The 19,072-nt window shown below is 46.3% G+C and overlaps 1 protein-coding gene across 1 annotated transcript in view; it reads right to left on the reverse strand.

The window, feature by feature from the left end:
* Positions 1-19,072, reverse strand: part of LRP1B (LDL receptor related protein 1B) — a 389,846-nt gene that overhangs the window by 182,459 nt on the left and 188,315 nt on the right. Inside the window, 4 exon segments of the mRNA XM_029072223.2 lie at positions 9,613-9,762; positions 14,613-14,707; positions 15,240-15,414; positions 18,668-18,895. Of these exon segments, the coding sequence (XP_028928056.2) occupies positions 9,613-9,762; positions 14,613-14,707; positions 15,240-15,414; positions 18,668-18,895 (648 nt within the window).

A 19,072-nucleotide genomic window follows, 5' to 3' on the forward strand; every position in this document is an offset into this window, starting at 1 on the left:
GGGGGGGCAGTGCCACCTTCCCGAGGCTAGAAGAACCCCCCGACTTCCCCAGTACTGGGCACCCACAGTTCTGTGGCCATGGAAATGACCAAGCAATTTCAATTTCAAAAAGCCTAGGACAGACAAAAACTCATTTACATCGGCTGCCTAGTCCAATGGCCATTATGAAAACAATTTTGTTGACATTCTATTTCTTGGAAAGCATGGGGTATTATTACGATTATTATTAGTAGCTATAATAATAATCATAATCCCAACAATTGTGGTACGAGTTAAATGCTTTTTATGTGCCAAGCACAGTACCAAGAGCCGGAGTAGATACCGACAAACAGGCCAGGCACAATCTCTGTCCCACTTGGGGCTCAGAGTCTTTGGGGCCTTTTGATCATCTTGAATAGAGCGATTAAAACCATTTCAATTCAGCATCAATAACTGCAGATCTATTTTGCTCAGATAAGGGCATCTATCTGTTAGCACAAAGTACCCTTTTGCTGAATAGAGTTTACACGATCACATTTTGAAAATTACATATTAACCTATGATCACAAAAAATCTCATTCAAAAATCCTTCACTATAGGTACATAGTTCCATTGTTATTTGACTAGATAACTGCATTGGCTGTGATTCGGATAACTGATATTTTACTAGATTCATATGGTTCGTTCAACGTTCTGGATCTTGGGAAGAGACTGATTAAGCAATCAGTGCTATTTATAGAGTCCTGAACTGGGGCTTGGGAGAGAGCAATACAGTAGAGTCGACAGACACATTCCCCGACCACAAGGAGTTTACAGACAAGAGGGGGAGAAAAGATTGAAATAAAATATGGATATACCTACGGGCTGAGGGTATGAAAAACAAGTGCTTAAGAGATACAGATCCAAGTGCAGAGGTGATGGAGAAGGGAGGGCAAATAAGAGAAACCAGGGCCCAGTCAGGGAAGTCCACCTGGAGGAAGTGTGATTTTAGTAGGGCTCTGAAGGGTGGGAGAGTTGTGGTCCGTCAAATGCGACGCGGGGAGGGAGGTTCAGGCCACAGGGAAGACACAGGCAAAGGGTCAGAGGCAGGATAGGTGACATCAAGGTACAGAGAAACGGTTGCGTTACAGGAGTAAAGTGTGTGGGTTGGATTGTAGTAGACCAGTAAGGTGAGGAAGGAGTGGGAGAGCTGTTACTCCTTCAAACCGTTGTTAAGGAGTTTCTGTTGATGTGGAGGGGATGGGCAGCTATTGGAGGTTTTAGAGGAGTGGGGAGATGGGGCTGAATGGATTTTGAGAAAAATGGTCCAGGCAGCAGAGTGAAGTATGGACTGGAGAGGGGAGGGACTGGTGTCATGGAAGTCAGCAAGGAAGTTGAGGCAGTAGTCAAGGGAGGATAAGATAAGAACTCGGTTTAGCATGGTAGAGGTTTGGGTAGAGAGGAAAGGGAGCATTCTAGAGGAGTTGTGAAGGCAGAATTGATAGGATTTCATGCCAGAATGAATGCGCCGGTTGAATGAAAAGATATGAACGAGGATAATATCCAGGTTGCGGGCATGTGAAAAAGAGAGGTTGGTAACGTTGTCTACAGTGATGGGAAAGTCATGGGGAGGGCAGGGTTTGGGTGGGAAGGAGAAGAGTTCTGTTTTGGGCATGTTAAGGATGAGGTGGTTCTGAAGTAGAGATGTCCTGAAGGCCGGTGGAAATGAGAGATTGCAGAGAAGGAGAGAAGTTGGGGACTGAGGAGGAGATTTGGGGATCATCTGTGTAGAGATGGTAGTTGTAACTGTGGGAGCAAATGAGTTCTCCAAGGGAGTAGGTGTAGATGGAGAATCGAAGGGGATCCAGAAATGAGGGTTGAGGAACTCCTGCAGTTAGGGGGTAGGAGGTAGAGGAGAAAGTGGTCAGAAAGATGGGAGGCGAATCACGAGAGCACAGCGTCAGTGAAGGTTAGACGACATTTTCAGGAGAAAGCCTTGGTCTACTATCTCAGAGGCAGTTGAGAGGTCGAGAAGGATTGGAATAGAGGCCATTGAACTGGGAAAGAAAGAGGTCATTAGTTTTTGAGAGGAGGCAGGGAATCTCCTTCTTGAGATACTGCTGGGAAGTAGGATGGGAGTGGAGAGGTGCAGGAGAGAACACTTTAGGGAGATCTGTCTGATGGTTTCAATTTTATCACTGAAGTAGGAGACAAGGTCATTAAGGGCAAGAGATGAGAGAAGCGGGAGGATAATAATAATGTTGGTATTTGTTAAGCGCTTACTATGTGCTGAGCCCTGTTCTAAGCGCTGGGGTAGACACAGGGGAATCAGATTGTCCCACGTGGGGTTCAACGTCTTAATCCCCATTTTACAGATGAGGTAACTGAGGCACCGAGAAGTTAAGTGACTTGCCCAAAGTCACACAGCTGACAAGTGGCCAAGCCGGGATTTGAACCCATGATCTCTGACTCCAAAGCCCATTCTCTTACCACTGAGCCACGCTGCTTCTCTAATTATAAAGGAATTATGTTTGAAACACCTGGAGTGGGCAACGGGCATGGGAATCAACAAGGAGAGAAGTATTGTTGTCGGGTGGAGGAGAGGGCAGAGTTAAAACAGGAGAGGAGAAACACTCGCTGCAATTAATGTGGAAAGCGATTCAGAGCGATTCTTCATGCGAACTAAAAGCAGCTTGCAGACTCGAATTGTATCCAAGTTAGACAAACCGTAAATTACAAGATCTCTATAAGGAATCCTTTGCATGGTAACTTTGAGATCAGGGATATTTATTCGTTTAGCTTTGAGGCCTTATTACTAAAATATGAGCGCTTTTCTTCTTGGTACTTTTAGATAGCTGCCTAAGATTATTTAGCACTGTTAAACGTGCCAGCAGGAACAATTTATTTAATTTGCCAAAGGAAAAAACAAGTTAAATCAAATACTCTGCCCCAAATAAAACCATCTTTACTTTCACGTTTGTCAAGCTGTCTTCTAAGGAATTCAAGCGGACACATGAATCTCTTTGAAAAAGAGGAGAGGCGATGTTTCATCTTCCCGTCCAACGATAGACAAAAGGTATTCGTTTTAGATAATCTGTCGCCAAAATATAGGCTTCCTCCAATTTACCTCTTTCCAGTGAATTTGTCAGACTGCCAACCAACTCTAGCCATGCTCTCTACCCCAGCTCTCAGAACAGTATTGGCACACAGTAAGCGCTTAACAAATACCATTATTATGATTATTATTACCTAGTACAGTGCTCAACATACAAACTAGGTACCTCATATGGAGTTTTGAACACCCACTAAATCCAGTACAGGACCTTGCACACCCACTAAGTGTCCAGTACAGGATCCTGCACACCCACTAGATGTCCAGTACAGAACCCTACACACCCACTAGGTGTCCAGTACAGGACCCTGCAAGCCCACTAGGGACCCAATCGATCCTGGTGCAGCTGATCACACTGGGACGTAAGCGATGCGTTCTGTTCTGTCCTCAGTCTCTTTTGCCAGGAGGCTTCTGGGAATGATCCCTCCATCCGGAGGTTCTAATGACAAAGCCACGGTGGTTGGCTCAGCCACAAGTCTCTTAACAATCTGAAATTCATCATTGCCTTTCCCTCCGGAGCCAATTCCTGATACCCCTTCCCAAGGGTCGTCTCGACAGCAGACCCTAGCCCGGGGGAATTTAATCCATCAATCAATCAATAGTATTTATCGAACTCTTACTATGTGCAGAATGCTGTACTAAGCACCGGGGAGCATACCACACAACAGAGTTGGTAGACACATTCCCCACCCCCAAGGAGCTGACAGTCTAGGGGATTCCGGCTCCGGGTGCAGCCTGGAAAAGAGACCGGAATCGATCACCCGGAAGACGGAACCTCCGCCTGAGGAGGGAGGAGCGAGCCCTTCGAGCCTGACGGTTGCCCCCCGGGGGGCAGCTCGTTGCCAAAACCATTTCACTGTTGCGATAATTGAAACGAGGGCGTTGCGGAACGCCGTGTGGCTGAGGCGCCCTTGTGGCGTGTGGTGCAGTGGGTTGTCGTTATCCTTTCTGTAAGGTAATTAGTATTAAGAGGAGCAACATATTGGAAAACAGCAATTTAAAGTGACAAAAATTGCTACGCTGGCATTGCATATTGTCCTTTGGAGATTTCAAGCAGTACTTTTAATGCAAATTTTGATGGGCCATTACTTTTCATTAATGGTGGTTTGAGTACTTAGAGAAGACAACCATGTACTGTACTTAGCGTTGGGCAAATTGCCTAGATATATTTCATATATTACTGTTCCTGTAATGAATAGTGTTATGGCAATTAGAAGACTGATGGCTTAGAAAATTTAGGTGTAGATGTTTGAAGTTCCTTGAACTAAGTAGCACTTCTCAGTACAAACTGAGTTAAGTTTCTCTTACAGCACTATTTAAAGGCTGGAATTCGTCCCTCGTCCTGCAGTGCCTCCAGAGGAAGAGGAGAATGCAGAATGTGCAATGGCCAGAGGCCAACGGTGATATTTATTGAGTGCCCGGGTAGTAATGTGCTAATCTCCAGGATATAGCATAGGACAAAGAAGAGACATGTTTCAATCATTCAGCTGCATTTACTGAGTGCAGAGCACTGAACTAAGTGTTGGGGAGAGCGCTTAGAACAGTGCTTGCCACATAGTAAGCACTTAACAAACACCATCATTATTAGCGGCATGGCTCAGTGGAAAGAGCCTGGGCTTGGGAGTCAGAGGTCATGGGTTCTAATTCAGGCTCCGCCACTTGTCAGCTGTGTGACTCTGGGCAAGTCACTTAATTCTCTGTGCCTCAGTAGAAGCTCAGGAGATACCTCTTACGGACTCACCCCCAGCTCATAAACCTCAAATACATTCCCTGGCAAAATTCAGTGGGAATCCACAAAGTTGAAGGCTTCTCTACTCAGTGGAAATTGTCACTCTCTGGTCATTTCACTTCCCACCTGTCTCTAGGAGGGGCACGTTAGGCAGACACATTTTTGCCAATCCAGAAGGTTGGGAAAGTTTCCACGTTGCCTGAAACATCCCCAGGGTCCTGACCCACTCTGGTCCCTAAGGGAACTTTGCATTAACCCATCCGGGGAGCTGACACTCAATGGTCTCCGACATGGGAGACGTTAAAGGATGGGGCATGGGACATGTAAAGAAGCAGCGTGGCTTAGTGGAAAGAGCATGGGCTTGGGAGTCAGAGGTCATGGCTTCTAATTCTGGCTCCGCCACTTATCAGCTGTGTGTCTTTAGGCAAGTCACTTAACTTCTCTGCGCCTCAGTTACCTCATCTGTAAAATGGGGATGAAGACTGTGAGCCCTTTGTGGGACAACCTGATTACCTTATATCCACCCCAGCTCTTAGAAGAGTGCTTGGCACATAGTAAGCGCTTAACAAATACCAACATTATTATTATTATTGTTACAATTGAATGGGGAGCTTACCTATGCAGGCTTCACCTCTTAAGCCACTACAGATGAGGTAACTGAGGCACAGAGATGTTGAGGGACTCGCCCCAAGGTCAAATAGAAGGCAAGTGGGGAGCCGGGATTAGAACCCAGGTCCTCAGAATCCCAGGCCCAAGCTCTTCCCACGAGGCCACTCTGCTTATCTAAATGATGTGTGCTCAAAGAAGACATCAATCAATCTATCATTGGCATTTGATCACTTAGTTTCCTCGGTAGGTGCGGGATGATTGGAAAAAGACCAGCGCTTGACTCATAATCCTGACTGCACTGAGCACTCAGCGTGCGCATGTGCAAAAACACACAGACACACACGCGCGCAAGCAGACGCTGCTTTCTTGGGATGTTCTGTATATTGTTTAAAGAGCTTGGTGGTGTTTTTGCTTCTGCCAATGGGTCTTGGGAGGCTCTCTAAGCTTCTGCTCCAAAAGGGCCACTTGGGAAATAAGCCAGAAATATGTGACCAGAAATAAACCTTCATCAAGTGTTAAAATATTTTATGAGGCAATGATTTTTACAATCCTCACATTGCCTAAAAAAGTCAATTAATTTCCTCGAATCGCTAGGACATGGATTTTTAAGGTCCTTCATCTAATTTGTTTGTTTGATTTCTCGGCGGAATACGGATTGCTTGCCTTGTTGATTTAATATTAGTGCACTGGGCAGCAATTAAAGACCGTGTGGCTTCAGGAGAAGTGGATTGTCTGACAATTCGAAAGGCAAACTGTGTTCGCTGGTTTATTCAGGTGGGTAACAAAATAAGGATGTGTGTGTGTGTATGTATTTATGCATGTACACCCATGTGCATGAAGAAATTTGCATACTTATGTATGCATGCTTTGCAGCCAAAGGTGGGGAGTAAAAATCACATTTTCTCCTCCACACACCTGCAGGCATCTCAATAATTCTCAAATCCTCTGTCTGGGACTATGTTTCCAGATACCAAACTTTGGAACTCCCAGGGATATCTCTAATAGAGTCAGAGGGTATTTGCGAGTCCAGTCCAGTGGGCAAATTGGTGATTTTTTGAGAGTTGGAGTGTTCATCTCCTCTGCCGGCACCCATCTGGAAAGGATTTTTTTTCTTTTTGGTATTTGTTAAGTGCTTACTATGTATCAATTCACTTTCTAGGTGTCAAGCACTGTATTAAATGCTGGAGTAGATACAAGATAATCAGGTTGGACACATCTATGTCTCTCATGGGGCTCGCAGTCTGAATTTCCATTTTACAGACGAACTAACTGAGGCAGGGAGTAGTTAAGGCAACACAGCAGATATTGTGTGACAGGAATCACCAATTTGCCCACTGCAACCTGAAAATATTCATCCTCCCCCAGGAGAAGAACGGAAATTTGATGGACCTGAAAGAATGGTCCCTATTAGGCAAAATAATCCAACATATTCCCCCTATTTGCATTGGATGAATATTGATGCATTTGTCATACCCAACCAGTGCCTTTTAATAAATGGCAGGCTACCACTGTTTTCCTCTGCTCCCCATCCCCTCCCCACTGCCCCCACTCGCTTCCTCTGCTCCCCCTTCGTCCCTGCTCCACAGCACTTGTGTGTATATATGTACATATTTATAATTTTTGTTTTATTAATGATGTGCATATATCTATATTTATATTCATTTATATTGATGCTATTGATGCCTGTTTACTTGTTTTGATGTCTATCTCCCCGCCTTCTAGACTGTGAGCCCATTGTGGGCAGGGATTGTCTCTATTTGTTGCTGAACTGTACTTTGCAAGTGCTTAGTACGGTGCTCTGCACACAGTAAGAGCTCAATAAATACGATTGAATTTATGAATGAACTGCCACTTCAGAATCAATTTTCAGTCAGTGCCTGATGGCTTCAGTCAGCAATATTGGCGATAAACCATTCCAGAGGAAATTATTATTATTATATATTGGTTAAGCACTTATTCTGGGTTAGTGTTCTAAGTGCTGGGTAGATACGAGATAATCAGGTCAGACAGTCCCTGTCCCACATGGAGTTCCAACTCTAGGTAGGATGGAGAACAGGCACTGAATTCCCATTTTACAGATAAGGAAACTGAGGTACAGAGAAGTTAAGTGACATGCCAGACGTCACCCAGCAGACTAGTGGCAGATCTGGAATGATGATAATAATAATAATGACAATGATATTTGTTAAGCGTTTACTATGTGCCAAGCACGGATCTAAGCACTGGAGCTGATGCAAAGTAATCAGGTTTCACAGTCTTAATCCCCATTTTACAGATGAGGTAACTGAGGGACCGAGAGGTGAAGTGACTTGCCCAAAGTCATACAGCTGACAAGCGGCAGAGTCGGGATTAGAACCCAGGTCCTCTGATTTCCAGGCTCCTTCTCTTTCCACTAGACCATGCTGCTCCTAGGAAAGGTGCAGTTATGTACCCTTTGATCCACTGCCTACTAAACAAAGTCACAGATACCCTCGGTCCTCTTGTCCAAAACACCGTGTTGCATCTCCACAGGAGCTCCCGAGCTTCAGTTCTTCCTGCAGAGGCAGCGTTAAAATTCCTTCCGTTATACTGTACTGTCCCAAGCACTTAGGACAGTGCTCTGCACATAGTAAATGCTCAAAGAAATACAACTGATTGATTTTGATGAAGAAACAAGACAGCTGGAGGACAGGGAAGGCAATGGGAACACCTACCAAGGAAAGTAGTGGGAAACATAATGGCCTGGTGGATAGAGCCTAGGCCCAGAAGTCAGAAGGACCCGGATTCTAATCCCATCTCTGCCATTTGTCTGTTGTGTGACCTTGGGCAAGTAACTTAAATTTTCTTTGCCTCAGGTTTCTCATCTGTAAAATGGGGATTAAGACTGTGGGCCCTATGTGGGACAGGGACTGCCTCCAACCCAATTATCTCGTATCTACCCCAGTGCTTAGAACAGTGCTTGGCACATAGTAAGCACTGAGAAATTATTATCACCACCCACTCTGGTTGAGGAGGGAAGGGTGATTCTGCTTTAAAACTCTCCATGCCTGCACATCCTTCCCCTCCTCCTTGTTCTGTCTCCCATGTCCCTGACTATTATCATTTACCCAGGGAGACACCGGCTCAGGGAGAGAGGAAGAAGATGGAAGATTCTAGCCCATCCTCTTTTCTCCTTATTAGCAACCCTAGTCCAAGGTTCGTTTGTGCTGAAATGATTCACCGAAATGGGGTTTGGGTATTACCTGTAAATTTCAATTATGCACAAACAACCTATCCGCCCTCCCTTCGTGGCCCAGACTGTCGTGGACCATAAAGGGTTGCTTTGCATTTAATTAGTTGAGGAGCCCTCTTTAGCACAAAAGCCCAAGAGCATAATGGAGATAGCCACGTTGAAATAAAAAAAATGCAAGAATCAATCAAAATAAAGTTTTCATGGTTGCCTGAACTTGCAACGCCTTGCTTCTGTTTGAGGCCACGGGTGCCGGACTGGATTATTTTCTAAGCCCTGCAGGTTTGCACTGAGAAAAAGGCCTAATGGGGAGGAGGGCTTAGCTGAGTATGCCCCTTGAGCCCATGAGGGGGTAGAGTTTCCTAAGCAAGCTCCTTGAACCCAGAACCTGGCTATCTGAGCATGCTCCTCCAGTTCATTGGTGAAGCAGGGTTTCACTAAGCATGCTCTTTGATTTCATCAGGGAACAGGGATAAAAATAATAACAATAGATGATCACTGTGGTATCCCATAAGTGTTTACTATGTGCCAAGCACTGTTATAAGAGCTGGGATAGATACAAGGAATCAGGTCGGACACAGTCCCACAAGGGCTCACAGTCTTAATCCCCATTTTACAGATGAGGGAACTGAGGCACAGAGAAATTGAATGATGTGGCCGAGGTCACACTGCAGATATGCGGTGGAGCCGGGATTAGAACCCATGTCCTCTGGCTTCCAGGTCAGGGCTCTTTCCGCCGGGCCCCACTGTTTCTCTGAGCTTGTCCTCGAACTCTGCGGGAGCAGGGTTTTCTCAGATTGCTCCTTGAAACCATGGTGGAGCCGAGTGATGGAGCAGGCCTTAACTTAGCATGCTTCTTCAGCTCATGCTTCTCCAGCCCATCAGAGACCTGGGCTCTTTGACCGTGTTCCTCTAGCTATTGGAACCATATCATGCGGTTTTAAACGAGTCATAATCAATCACCTTCCAATCAATAGGAAGCCTCCCGTGACTTACCCATGATGGTCAGCGCTGTGGCCTTTGTTAATTCTTCTTTCATTGACTCGATCACCTCTAAATTACCCCCATCCAGGTTGCATCTATTGATGGTGCCATTTCCCGAGCTGATCCAATAAAGCTTGTTCTCCACATAGTCTATCGACAGACCTGCAATTAAATGAGATGACTTCAACATGACGGTGGTCATTTAAACCCACAGCCACTGCGCTGGCATAAACAAGAAAAGGACACACTGACTACAAAAAAATATATGAAAGATCCCAAACATGTGGGAGTCAGAAGACCAAGATTTTAGATCCAGCTCTGCCCAGGACCTGTCGTTTGTCCTTGGGCCAGTCACTTAACCTTTCTGGACCCTGGTTCCCTTATCTGGAAAATAGGGATAATCATTTCTGCCTCTCCTTACCTCACAGGGTGTTGTGAAGACAGAATGAGGAGGAAGAGCTTTGGGAAAATGAAAGTGCTCTAAATGAAGTGCTATGGAAAGAAAACTTTTTTTTGGTGGGGGGAGGAGGGTACAACCAGATGCTTTAGAAAGCCTAGAAATTGGGGACAAATGGAAACACCAAACATTTTGGAAACAGCTAAGGCTTTCTATCCTGAAGACATCTGTTCACCCAGCACGCCCTGTGCTCCACGGGCCAGTGGGTGGACTCCACGGAAAAGCATCAGCAGGGTCAAGTTTGGCCCAGTTCTTTCCACGTAGCCCTGTGTGCTCCAAGGACCACTGCTCGGGAGAATGGAGAGGAAGAGCCCCATGGAATAGCAACAGCAGACCTTCCAGGGGCGGCTCATTGCTGTCCCAAGTACTCTATTTTTCTTTTTCTTTTTAAATATAAAATGTAAGCATAGTTCAGTGCTTACTATGTGCCGGGCATTATACTGAGCACTGGGTTAGAGACCAAATAATTGATTTGGATACAGTTTCTGTCCCGCACAAGGCTCTCAGTCTTAATTGCCATATTACAGATGAGGGAACTGAGGCACAGAGGAGTGAAGAGACCTTCCCCAGGTCACACAGCAGACAAGTGGCAGAGCCGGGGTTAGAATTCAGGTCCTCTGCCTCCCAGACCCGTGCTCTTTCCACTAGACCTCACTGCTTCTCTATTGGGGAACAGGATCCCTGCCCTCAAAGAGTCTCCAATTTGTTTGAAGAATGTACTAGAGTTCGGGGGGGGAGGGGGGGATAAGAGCCCTGCTCAACCTCTTAGACTGTGAGGGAGTGACTGTGCTCAATTAATGATCTTGCCTCTGCTCCAACTCTTAGCGCAGTGCTGGGCACTTAGATGCACTCAAAACAGAACTGTGCAGACATGGGAGACTTATATTGTACTGTCTCCCAAATAATGATGGTATTTGGTAAGCGCTTACTATGCGCAAAGCACTATTCTAAGCACAGGGGAGGATACAAGGTGATCAGGTTGTCCCATGTGGGCTCACAGTCTTAATTACCATTTTACAGATGGGGTAACTGAGGCACAGAAAAGTTAAGTGACTTGCCCAAAGTCACACAGCTGACAAGTGGCTGACCCAGGATTTGAACCCATGACCTCTGACTCCCAAGCCTGGGCAAATGATTAGGTTTGTTTTGGGGGGGGTGGTGGGTGGGTGTGCGCGCGCCAGGAAGTGTACTAAGCGCTGGAGTAGATACAGGTTAATCAGGTTAAGCACAGTCCCTGTCCTACATAGGACTCACAGTCTTAATCCCCATTTTACATTTGAGGTAACTGCAGCACAGAGAAGTTAAGTGACTTGCCCAAGGTCACAGAGCAGATGAGCGTTAGAGCAGTTTCAGTGCTCTGTACATAGTGAAAGCTCAGTAAATATGATTGATTAATTGATTTCCAGGGCGAGGAGAGGGTGGCTTCTTTCGGTACCTTCCAGCTCACTCCCCCCACGCAAATTACAGCGTGGCTTAATGAAAAGAGCATGGGCTTGGGAGTCAGAGGTCATGGGTTCTGATCCCTACTCTGCCACTTGTCTGCTGTGTGACCTTAGGCAAGTCACTTTACTTCTCTGTGCCTCAGTTCCCTCATCTGTAAAATGGGGATTAAGACTGTGAACCCCACAGGGGAAAACCTACCTTGAATCGACACGAGAGCTTAGAACGGTGCTTGGCACATAGTAAGCACTTAAATCCCATCACCATCATCATCAATTGGGCCCTCCTGACCCACACGGCCAGAAACGCTGGGGGCCCGAACCACTGGCTCCGTTGCTCAGCTCAGGTAAGTTTCTTTCAAGAAACACATCTTTTTTGCCGTGTTTCCGCATCAGGACTAGAATTTTGTATTGCTGAGCGCGAGGTGATTCCAATTACAGAATAGGCATATAAATGAAAATTTAGGGCTAATCTATGGATTAGCCGGATGACACGGCCCCGACTTAACCGGTCCGTGGATGCTCCCCCCCCCCCCCCCCCCCGGCCCCCGGCCGCGGTCCCTCCGCCGGCTGCTCGGCGCCGATAAGCTCGGGCAGAATTGCTCGTCGGCAGCGCGGACCTCCGCCTTCGTTGCCGGGTTCTCATCTGGTATATTTGTTCCCTGCCTCCCGTGTCTATTTTCTACACCTCCCGAGTGTTAGGGTCCAATCTGCCTTTTAATTTTCAAGTCGACAATGGATTTCTATTGTGCTTCAGATATGGGAGCCAACAGAGAGAAGGCGAAGGGGATGTTAATGCTATTATTTGTCTCCCTGAAGTTGGCTGAGTGGATTACATAAAAAGATTTATTTATTCAAAACCCGGCAATGAGACACCTATATTAGATTATCGCTAATAAAAACGAACCACTTCAGAAAAAAGAATGCTGCATTCCAAACGGGCAGAACGGCCTCTGATTTTCTGAGATCCAGAAGCCCTTCCAAGCCAAACAAATCACTCCCATCATTTCTCTTTAGCTCCCGGTACGGTGCTCTGCACACAGTAGGCATTCACTACTACCCTCTGCACACGGTAGGCATACATAACATCGCTCTGAACAAAGCAGGCCTCCACTACAATACACTGGAGACATCGGCTCCAGCACTATACACGGTGGACATCCACTATAGCGCTCTGTATCCAGAGGGTACCCACCACAGCATTCTGTACCCAGCAGGCATCCACTACCCCGTACAAGGTGGGCATCTAGTTGAGTGTTCTGTACAACTGAAGGTGACCAGTACAGTGCTCTATTCACAACCAAGACTCAGGACAGAGATCTGCACATACTAGGCTCCCACAGTACTTACGTACATATCTGTAATTTATTTTAATTTCTGTCTCCCCCTCTAGACTGTAAGCTCGTTGTGGGCAGGGAATGTGTCTATCGTTATATTGTACTCTCCCAAGTGCTTAGTACAGTGCTCTGCACAAAGTAAGTGCTCAGTAAGTATGATCGACTGACAGTGCTCTGCAGACAGCAGGGGCTCGGTGAATACTGGTAAAGATACTGATGGGAATACTCAGGGAAACATTTTGTAATGATAATAACAAGAAAAATTATGCTACTGGGTAAGCATTTAGGACGTGCCAAGCACTGTATTAAATGCTGAGGTTGATGCAGTATATGTAGAAGCAGTATATGAAAAGCAGCATGGCCGATTGGAAAGATCACGGGCTTGGGAGTCAGAGAACTTGGGTACTAATCCCGGCTCTGCCACTGATTTGCTGTGTGATTTTGGGCAAGTCACAACTTCACTGTGCCTCAGTTCCTTCATCTGTAAATTGGGGATTCAATTACCTGTTCTCCTTCCTATTTAGACCGTGGGCCCTAAATGGAAGCTGAATTTCTTGTATCTACCCGAAAGCTTGGTACATAGTAAGTGCTTACCAAATACCACAATTATTATTATTATTTTGGACATAATCCCTATCCTACCCAGGGCTCAAAGTCTAAGTAGGTATGAAAGGAGGTATTGAATTCTCATTTTCAGATGAGTAAACTCTGTCCCCCAGAGAAGTGAAGGGACTTGCCCAAGGTCACACAGCAGGCAAGTGGTAGAGCTGGGTTTAGAATCAGGGCCCCTGATTCCCAGTTCTATGCTCTACCCAGAGATCAGAATCACAACGGGAATTGATACAAAGGAAACTGGACTCCTAACAAGTCAAAAGGAAGTGAGCTTGATATAGTAAGAAATAACTTGCATTCAATCTTTCAAGTCTCTTGGAAGCTTTTGCTACCCAGCATTTATCAGTTCATTCTTTTTTTTTTTTTTTGCTTTCAGTCTCGTTCCCAGTGGATGTTATGTCTGGTGGTCTCCAATCTTAGACGGTAAGCTCCTCCAAGGCAGGGACCATATATTCTACTTGTGTTCATTTCAATCAATCATCTTGAGCACTTAGAATGCGCAGAGCACTACACTGAGTGCTTGGGAGAGTACAATATAATAGAGTTGGTAGATATGTTCCCTGCCCACAATGAGCTTACAGGCATTAACATCAAACAATAAATTATGGATTGTAGTATAAGTGTTGTGGGGCTGAGGGAGGGGTGAATAAGGCGTGCAGATCCTAGTGCGGAGGTTACGCAGAAGGGAGTGTGAGAATGAGGGCTTAGCTGGGGAAGGCCTCCTGGAGGAGATGTGCTTTCAATAAGACTTTGAAGGTGGGGAAAGTGATCGTCAGTCAGATAGGAAGAGGGAGGGAGTTTCAGGCCAGAGGCAGGATGTGGGCGAGAGGTGGGCAGAGTTTTGCTCCTAAAGATCTAGTCCAGGGCTTTGCCCATGGCAGGAGCTCAAATGATATTGGTGATCGAGCTCAGGCGTGGGAAAGGGGCCACGTCTTCAGAAGCTGACAAACCCGCTTGTGTCTCCTGTGTGCCCAATTCCATTCTAGTCCACAATCATCGCCGATCCACTGAACCAGCAAGAGCAAATCTTGCCCCACCAACTAAACCCGAGCCGGCTGGACATATCGTAGTCCAGAAACCCCTGCCCGCTCTGGGGTCACCCAGGGGCAGTATCACCTGGACCAGCCTGAGACAATGATTCCGGAGGGCATTAGGGTGAGGACTTACCCACTGGGTCTTTCTGGTTTTGGCAGAGGATTTTGCTGTTGCTGCCATCCATGTTTGCCATGTTTATAGTGTTCCCGTCAGTCCAGTATAGCTTCCTTCAAAGGAAAAAAGGCTGTTTGAACGCAGGGTTGGACCTGCTAGTTGGGCTTCCTGGTCTAGTCCCGGAGGAGCAGAGAGCGATCCCCACCAGTCCTCGCGGGATACTAGGGACTGTCTCCCCTATACAATGGGATGACCAGCCACCGAACACCCTCCCGGTGCAACCAGATTCCAGCACCTACAAACCGACAAGCTAAAGCGAGATGGAAACCCGTGTGCTCTCAACAACTTCCATGTAACCCTCCGTTCTTTTACATCTCCTTCCCCCTCCACGCCCCCACTCACCAAGAATTTTAGAAATACAAGCTAATGAAACGCTACAATAAATGGTAATCTCTGTTTTCCTACAGCCCATCAGAAAACTCCGATCCATATCTGTCTATCTCGTCAATTTCCAGAGACGAAATTACTATAGCTCGTCCTCCAGGCATTTATGTAAAAGCTTCCTGCATCGGTGGGTAAGCCTTAATGGAAGACGATGGAAAAGTTAGCATTGGAAAATCCAGGACAGAAACAATCATACTTTACCCCCTGGCTGGGTGAGCCGCTAAGCACTGTGGCCGATCCAGGCCGTGGATAATGGAGGTTTTCAGAGAACCATCTAACCGAGCCACGTTGATTTGTGTTTCATCAAACTCGGAGCTGATCCAGTAGAGATTGCGGGACACCCAATCCACAGCCAGCCCTCTGATACTCTGGATGTCTGGAAAAAATGGGAAGGAGTCACTGAAAAGTTCAAGAGGTTCCTCCTTCTGTTCTCCCTCCAAGTGAGTTATTTTCTGCCTTGGGGAAAAAATGTAATTTGCTCATTAGTTTGTTAGCTAAGATTGCACAAGATCATCATCTCAACCCCCTCACTGGGCCTTCTCAAGGTTCAAATAATCATTCATGTCTAGCTGCCGGGCCCTTTCAGGACACGAAGCCACAGTCAGCACCGAAACAATACCATCAGACAGCGAGCTCACTTAATGCTCAGGAAGATTAGACTGAGATGGCACAGTGTTCCGTGTTTTCACGCGGAGGTGACCTTCATCGTCCAGTGGTGTTGTCTTCGAAGAAGGAAGATGGCTCTCAGGTTATACAGGTGATTATCAGACTGATCAAAGTGACCGTTTGCATCCGAGCTCCCCCAGTCTGGAAGCCGCAGTCTCTGGGAGGAGAAAATCTCACGGTCATCGCTCAGATGGGAGAAGGAGTTGCCAAGTCCGGCATGAAGAGCTGGACTGTTTCCCTCTTTCTGAAAGGGTTGACTGGTGGAGCACTAAAAGTGGGGCAGTTGCTCGAACAGGGTGCTGGGAGATCGCAGACTATTTGCCAAGTCTGAGTGAGATCTTCCATATTCTGCTTATCGTGATAATTATGGTGCTTCTTAAGCACTTACTATTGCCACGCCCTGTTCTAAACCCTGGGATAGATGCAACTTAATCAGGTTGGACACAGTCCCTGTCCCACTTGGAGCTCACACTCTTAATAAATGGGGCTCACATTCTTAACATCCCAGTCTGCCACACCAGAGGCATTGATGGACTTAACTTCTATCTGCTGTTGGACATTTTTCCAGATGAGCTTAGAAGGGACTTCTCGGAGACAGGCACCATTTCCTCTAAACAACCCCCTCCCCAAGCTCCATCTGGGAGACCAACAGAAACATCAATCCTCTGCAGGATCAGGGTTTCACCGCCTGCACAATTCCCACGCCACCAGGTCCCACCTCACCCCTCCCAGGGAACATCATCACTAAAAAAGGCCTTCTCCTCTCCATCCAAACCTCTACCACATTAATCCAAGTATCTATCCTAACCCGTCTTGATTACTGTATCAGTTTACTTGCCGACCTCCCTGCCTCCTGTCTCCCCTGTCGCTCCTCACTCCAGTCCCTACTTCACTCTCCTGACCAGATCAATTTTTCTACAGGAATGTCCAATTCATGTTTTCCCACATCTACATCAAACATAAACTCCTTACCGTCAGGTTTAAAGCAATCAATCACCCTGCCCCCTTCTTCCTCACTTCACTGCTCTCCTAATACAACCCATCCCACAGGTTTCCCTCCTCTAATGCCCCCTTTCCCACCCCACAGCACTTGTGTATATTTGTGCATATTTATTACTCTATTGTGTTAATGATATGTATATATCTATGATTTTATCTATTTTGATGGTATTGATGCCTGCCTACTTGTTTTGTTTTGTTGTCTGTCTCCCCCTTCTAGACTGTGAGCCCATTGTTGGGTAGGGATTGCTTCTATCTGTTGCCGAATTGTACTTTCCAAGCGCTTAGTACAGTGCTCTACACACAGTAAGCATTCAATAAATATGATTGAATGAATGATCTATTCACTCTACCTCAATATCATCTATCTCACTGCGGACTTTTAACCTGCCTCTGGCCTGGAATGGCCTCTCTTTTTTTATCCTACAAATCATTACTCTCCCCTCCTTCAAAGCCTTATGGAAGGCAAATGGCCAAAGTCCTCATTTTCTCTTCTCCCACTCCTTTCTGCATCGCCTTTGAACTTGGCTCCCTTTTTTCACCCTTCACTCAGTCCCACAAAGAGCCCGGGCTTGGGAGTCAGAGGTCGTGGGTTCTAATCCTGACTCTGCCACTCATCAGCTGTGTGACTTCGGGCAAATCACTTAACTTCTCTGTGCCTCAGTTACCTCATCTGTAAAATGGGGATTAAGAGGGTGAGCCCATGTGGGACAGGGACTGTGTCCAACCTGATTACTTTGTACCTACCCCAGCACTTAGAACAGTTCTTGGCACATAGTAAGTGCTTAACAAGTACCGTGACTATTATTATTATCAGGCCTCATTCCACTTTCACGAGCCGCGAGCGAAAAGGTCCAGTCTAGTGAATTTCATCATTCTAGTGCTTCCAGGTCACATATCTCGGCCATTTCGGGACCACATTTCCTTGAGTCCGTCCTTCTGGGTCAGTCTCCGAAATCCAGTTGCTTTTCCCTTTGTTTTTCGTTGCCAGGCACTGGAGAAACCGTTCCAGAAAAGGGGAAACCAAACAGTACTTGGGTGGGAGGCTGGGTAGGCTACAGTGAACACTGTAGAATGACCAGGGCCAAGATGAGGGGAAGAGGAGGATGTGTATGCTCGTGTTCCCCTTACTGACCAGCCAGGAGCATTCTCTCCAGCATGCTCCTAGAGACTGGTCCATCCAATTTTCTTCTTCACTGGCCATCTTAGAATGTGGCCCAGATTATAGAGCACGGGCACCCTTCGGCCTCAGATCAATTTGCTTGCCTGAAAATTTTGCCTCTGGGAAAAAAGATAATTTATGATATATTCTGAAAAATAGGCAGTGCTGTTTTCTAATCCTCAGCACCTCATAAGGCACTCTCCAGGCATCCAACAAATACTTATTCATGGCAATGATGACCTTCTTTAACCAAAGAAATGATCTATTTTCAGTGCTGCCTCAATCCAAATCTTGGTTAGGGACCCTGGGAGATTCTCCCCGTGGGCTGGGCTGGGTTTGGGTTTGCTACAGTGTGGAGTTTCCAGAGTTCCATTTTGTGTCTCAAAGTGCACCCTTCAGAGCAATTCAAGAACAGAAGTTTCACTGTATCCACCTACTAAGCTGAAGGAAAAAGGTAATCTATTTAAAGCTGCAGTTTCGCCAAAAAACACTCTTCCCAAATTCGATTAGCATTATTAGAACATTGGAAAGGGATCAAATGAAATATGCTGTGTAAACTTTCATCATACTTGAAAACCCAGTGGTATTATGTCAGGAAACCTAGTAGTTCAATGATTATAATTGTTGCATGGAATGTATTATTGATGACTCATTAAAATTCAGAGCCAATTTTCTGCTCCCGTTGCCCAGAACCACAGGCTGGAAATCTGGAGGGATCTACAGCCTGCGAACATCTCCGACTCATCCGAATCAACACATGGCGACAGTGAAGCTCCGGGGAAGCCACGGTTTGACACTTTACCTCTCGAGATGACCGTTTCCAAGCCGGTGCCGTTAATGAAAGAGCGCTTGATCGTCTGGGTCTTTATATCGGTCCAGTACAAACGTTCCTCGGCCGCGTCAAAGTCTACGACCGTGACGTCATCGATGTCGGGGACCGTGAAGGCAGTGATGAAATTGAAATAAGGATTGTCTATGTCCACTCCTCTGATTTCCGAGCGCCTTGCATAAAGGAGAAATTTTTTCATTTCTGAAAGAGAGGGAGGAAGGGAGAGAAAGATAGAGACAGGGAGAGAGGGAAGGAGAGCGGGAGGGAGAGAGAGAGAGAGAGATATGCCAAAAATTAGTTCATTTCTCCCCTGCTGACATTGACCACATGCGAGGCTCTAAAATTTATTCCTGGACACAGTGACTGAAGGGAGCTGGG

This window comes from Ornithorhynchus anatinus, chromosome 9 (assembly GCF_004115215.2).
Source record: "Ornithorhynchus anatinus isolate Pmale09 chromosome 9, mOrnAna1.pri.v4, whole genome shotgun sequence".
NCBI lineage: Eukaryota > Metazoa > Chordata > Mammalia > Monotremata > Ornithorhynchidae > Ornithorhynchus > Ornithorhynchus anatinus.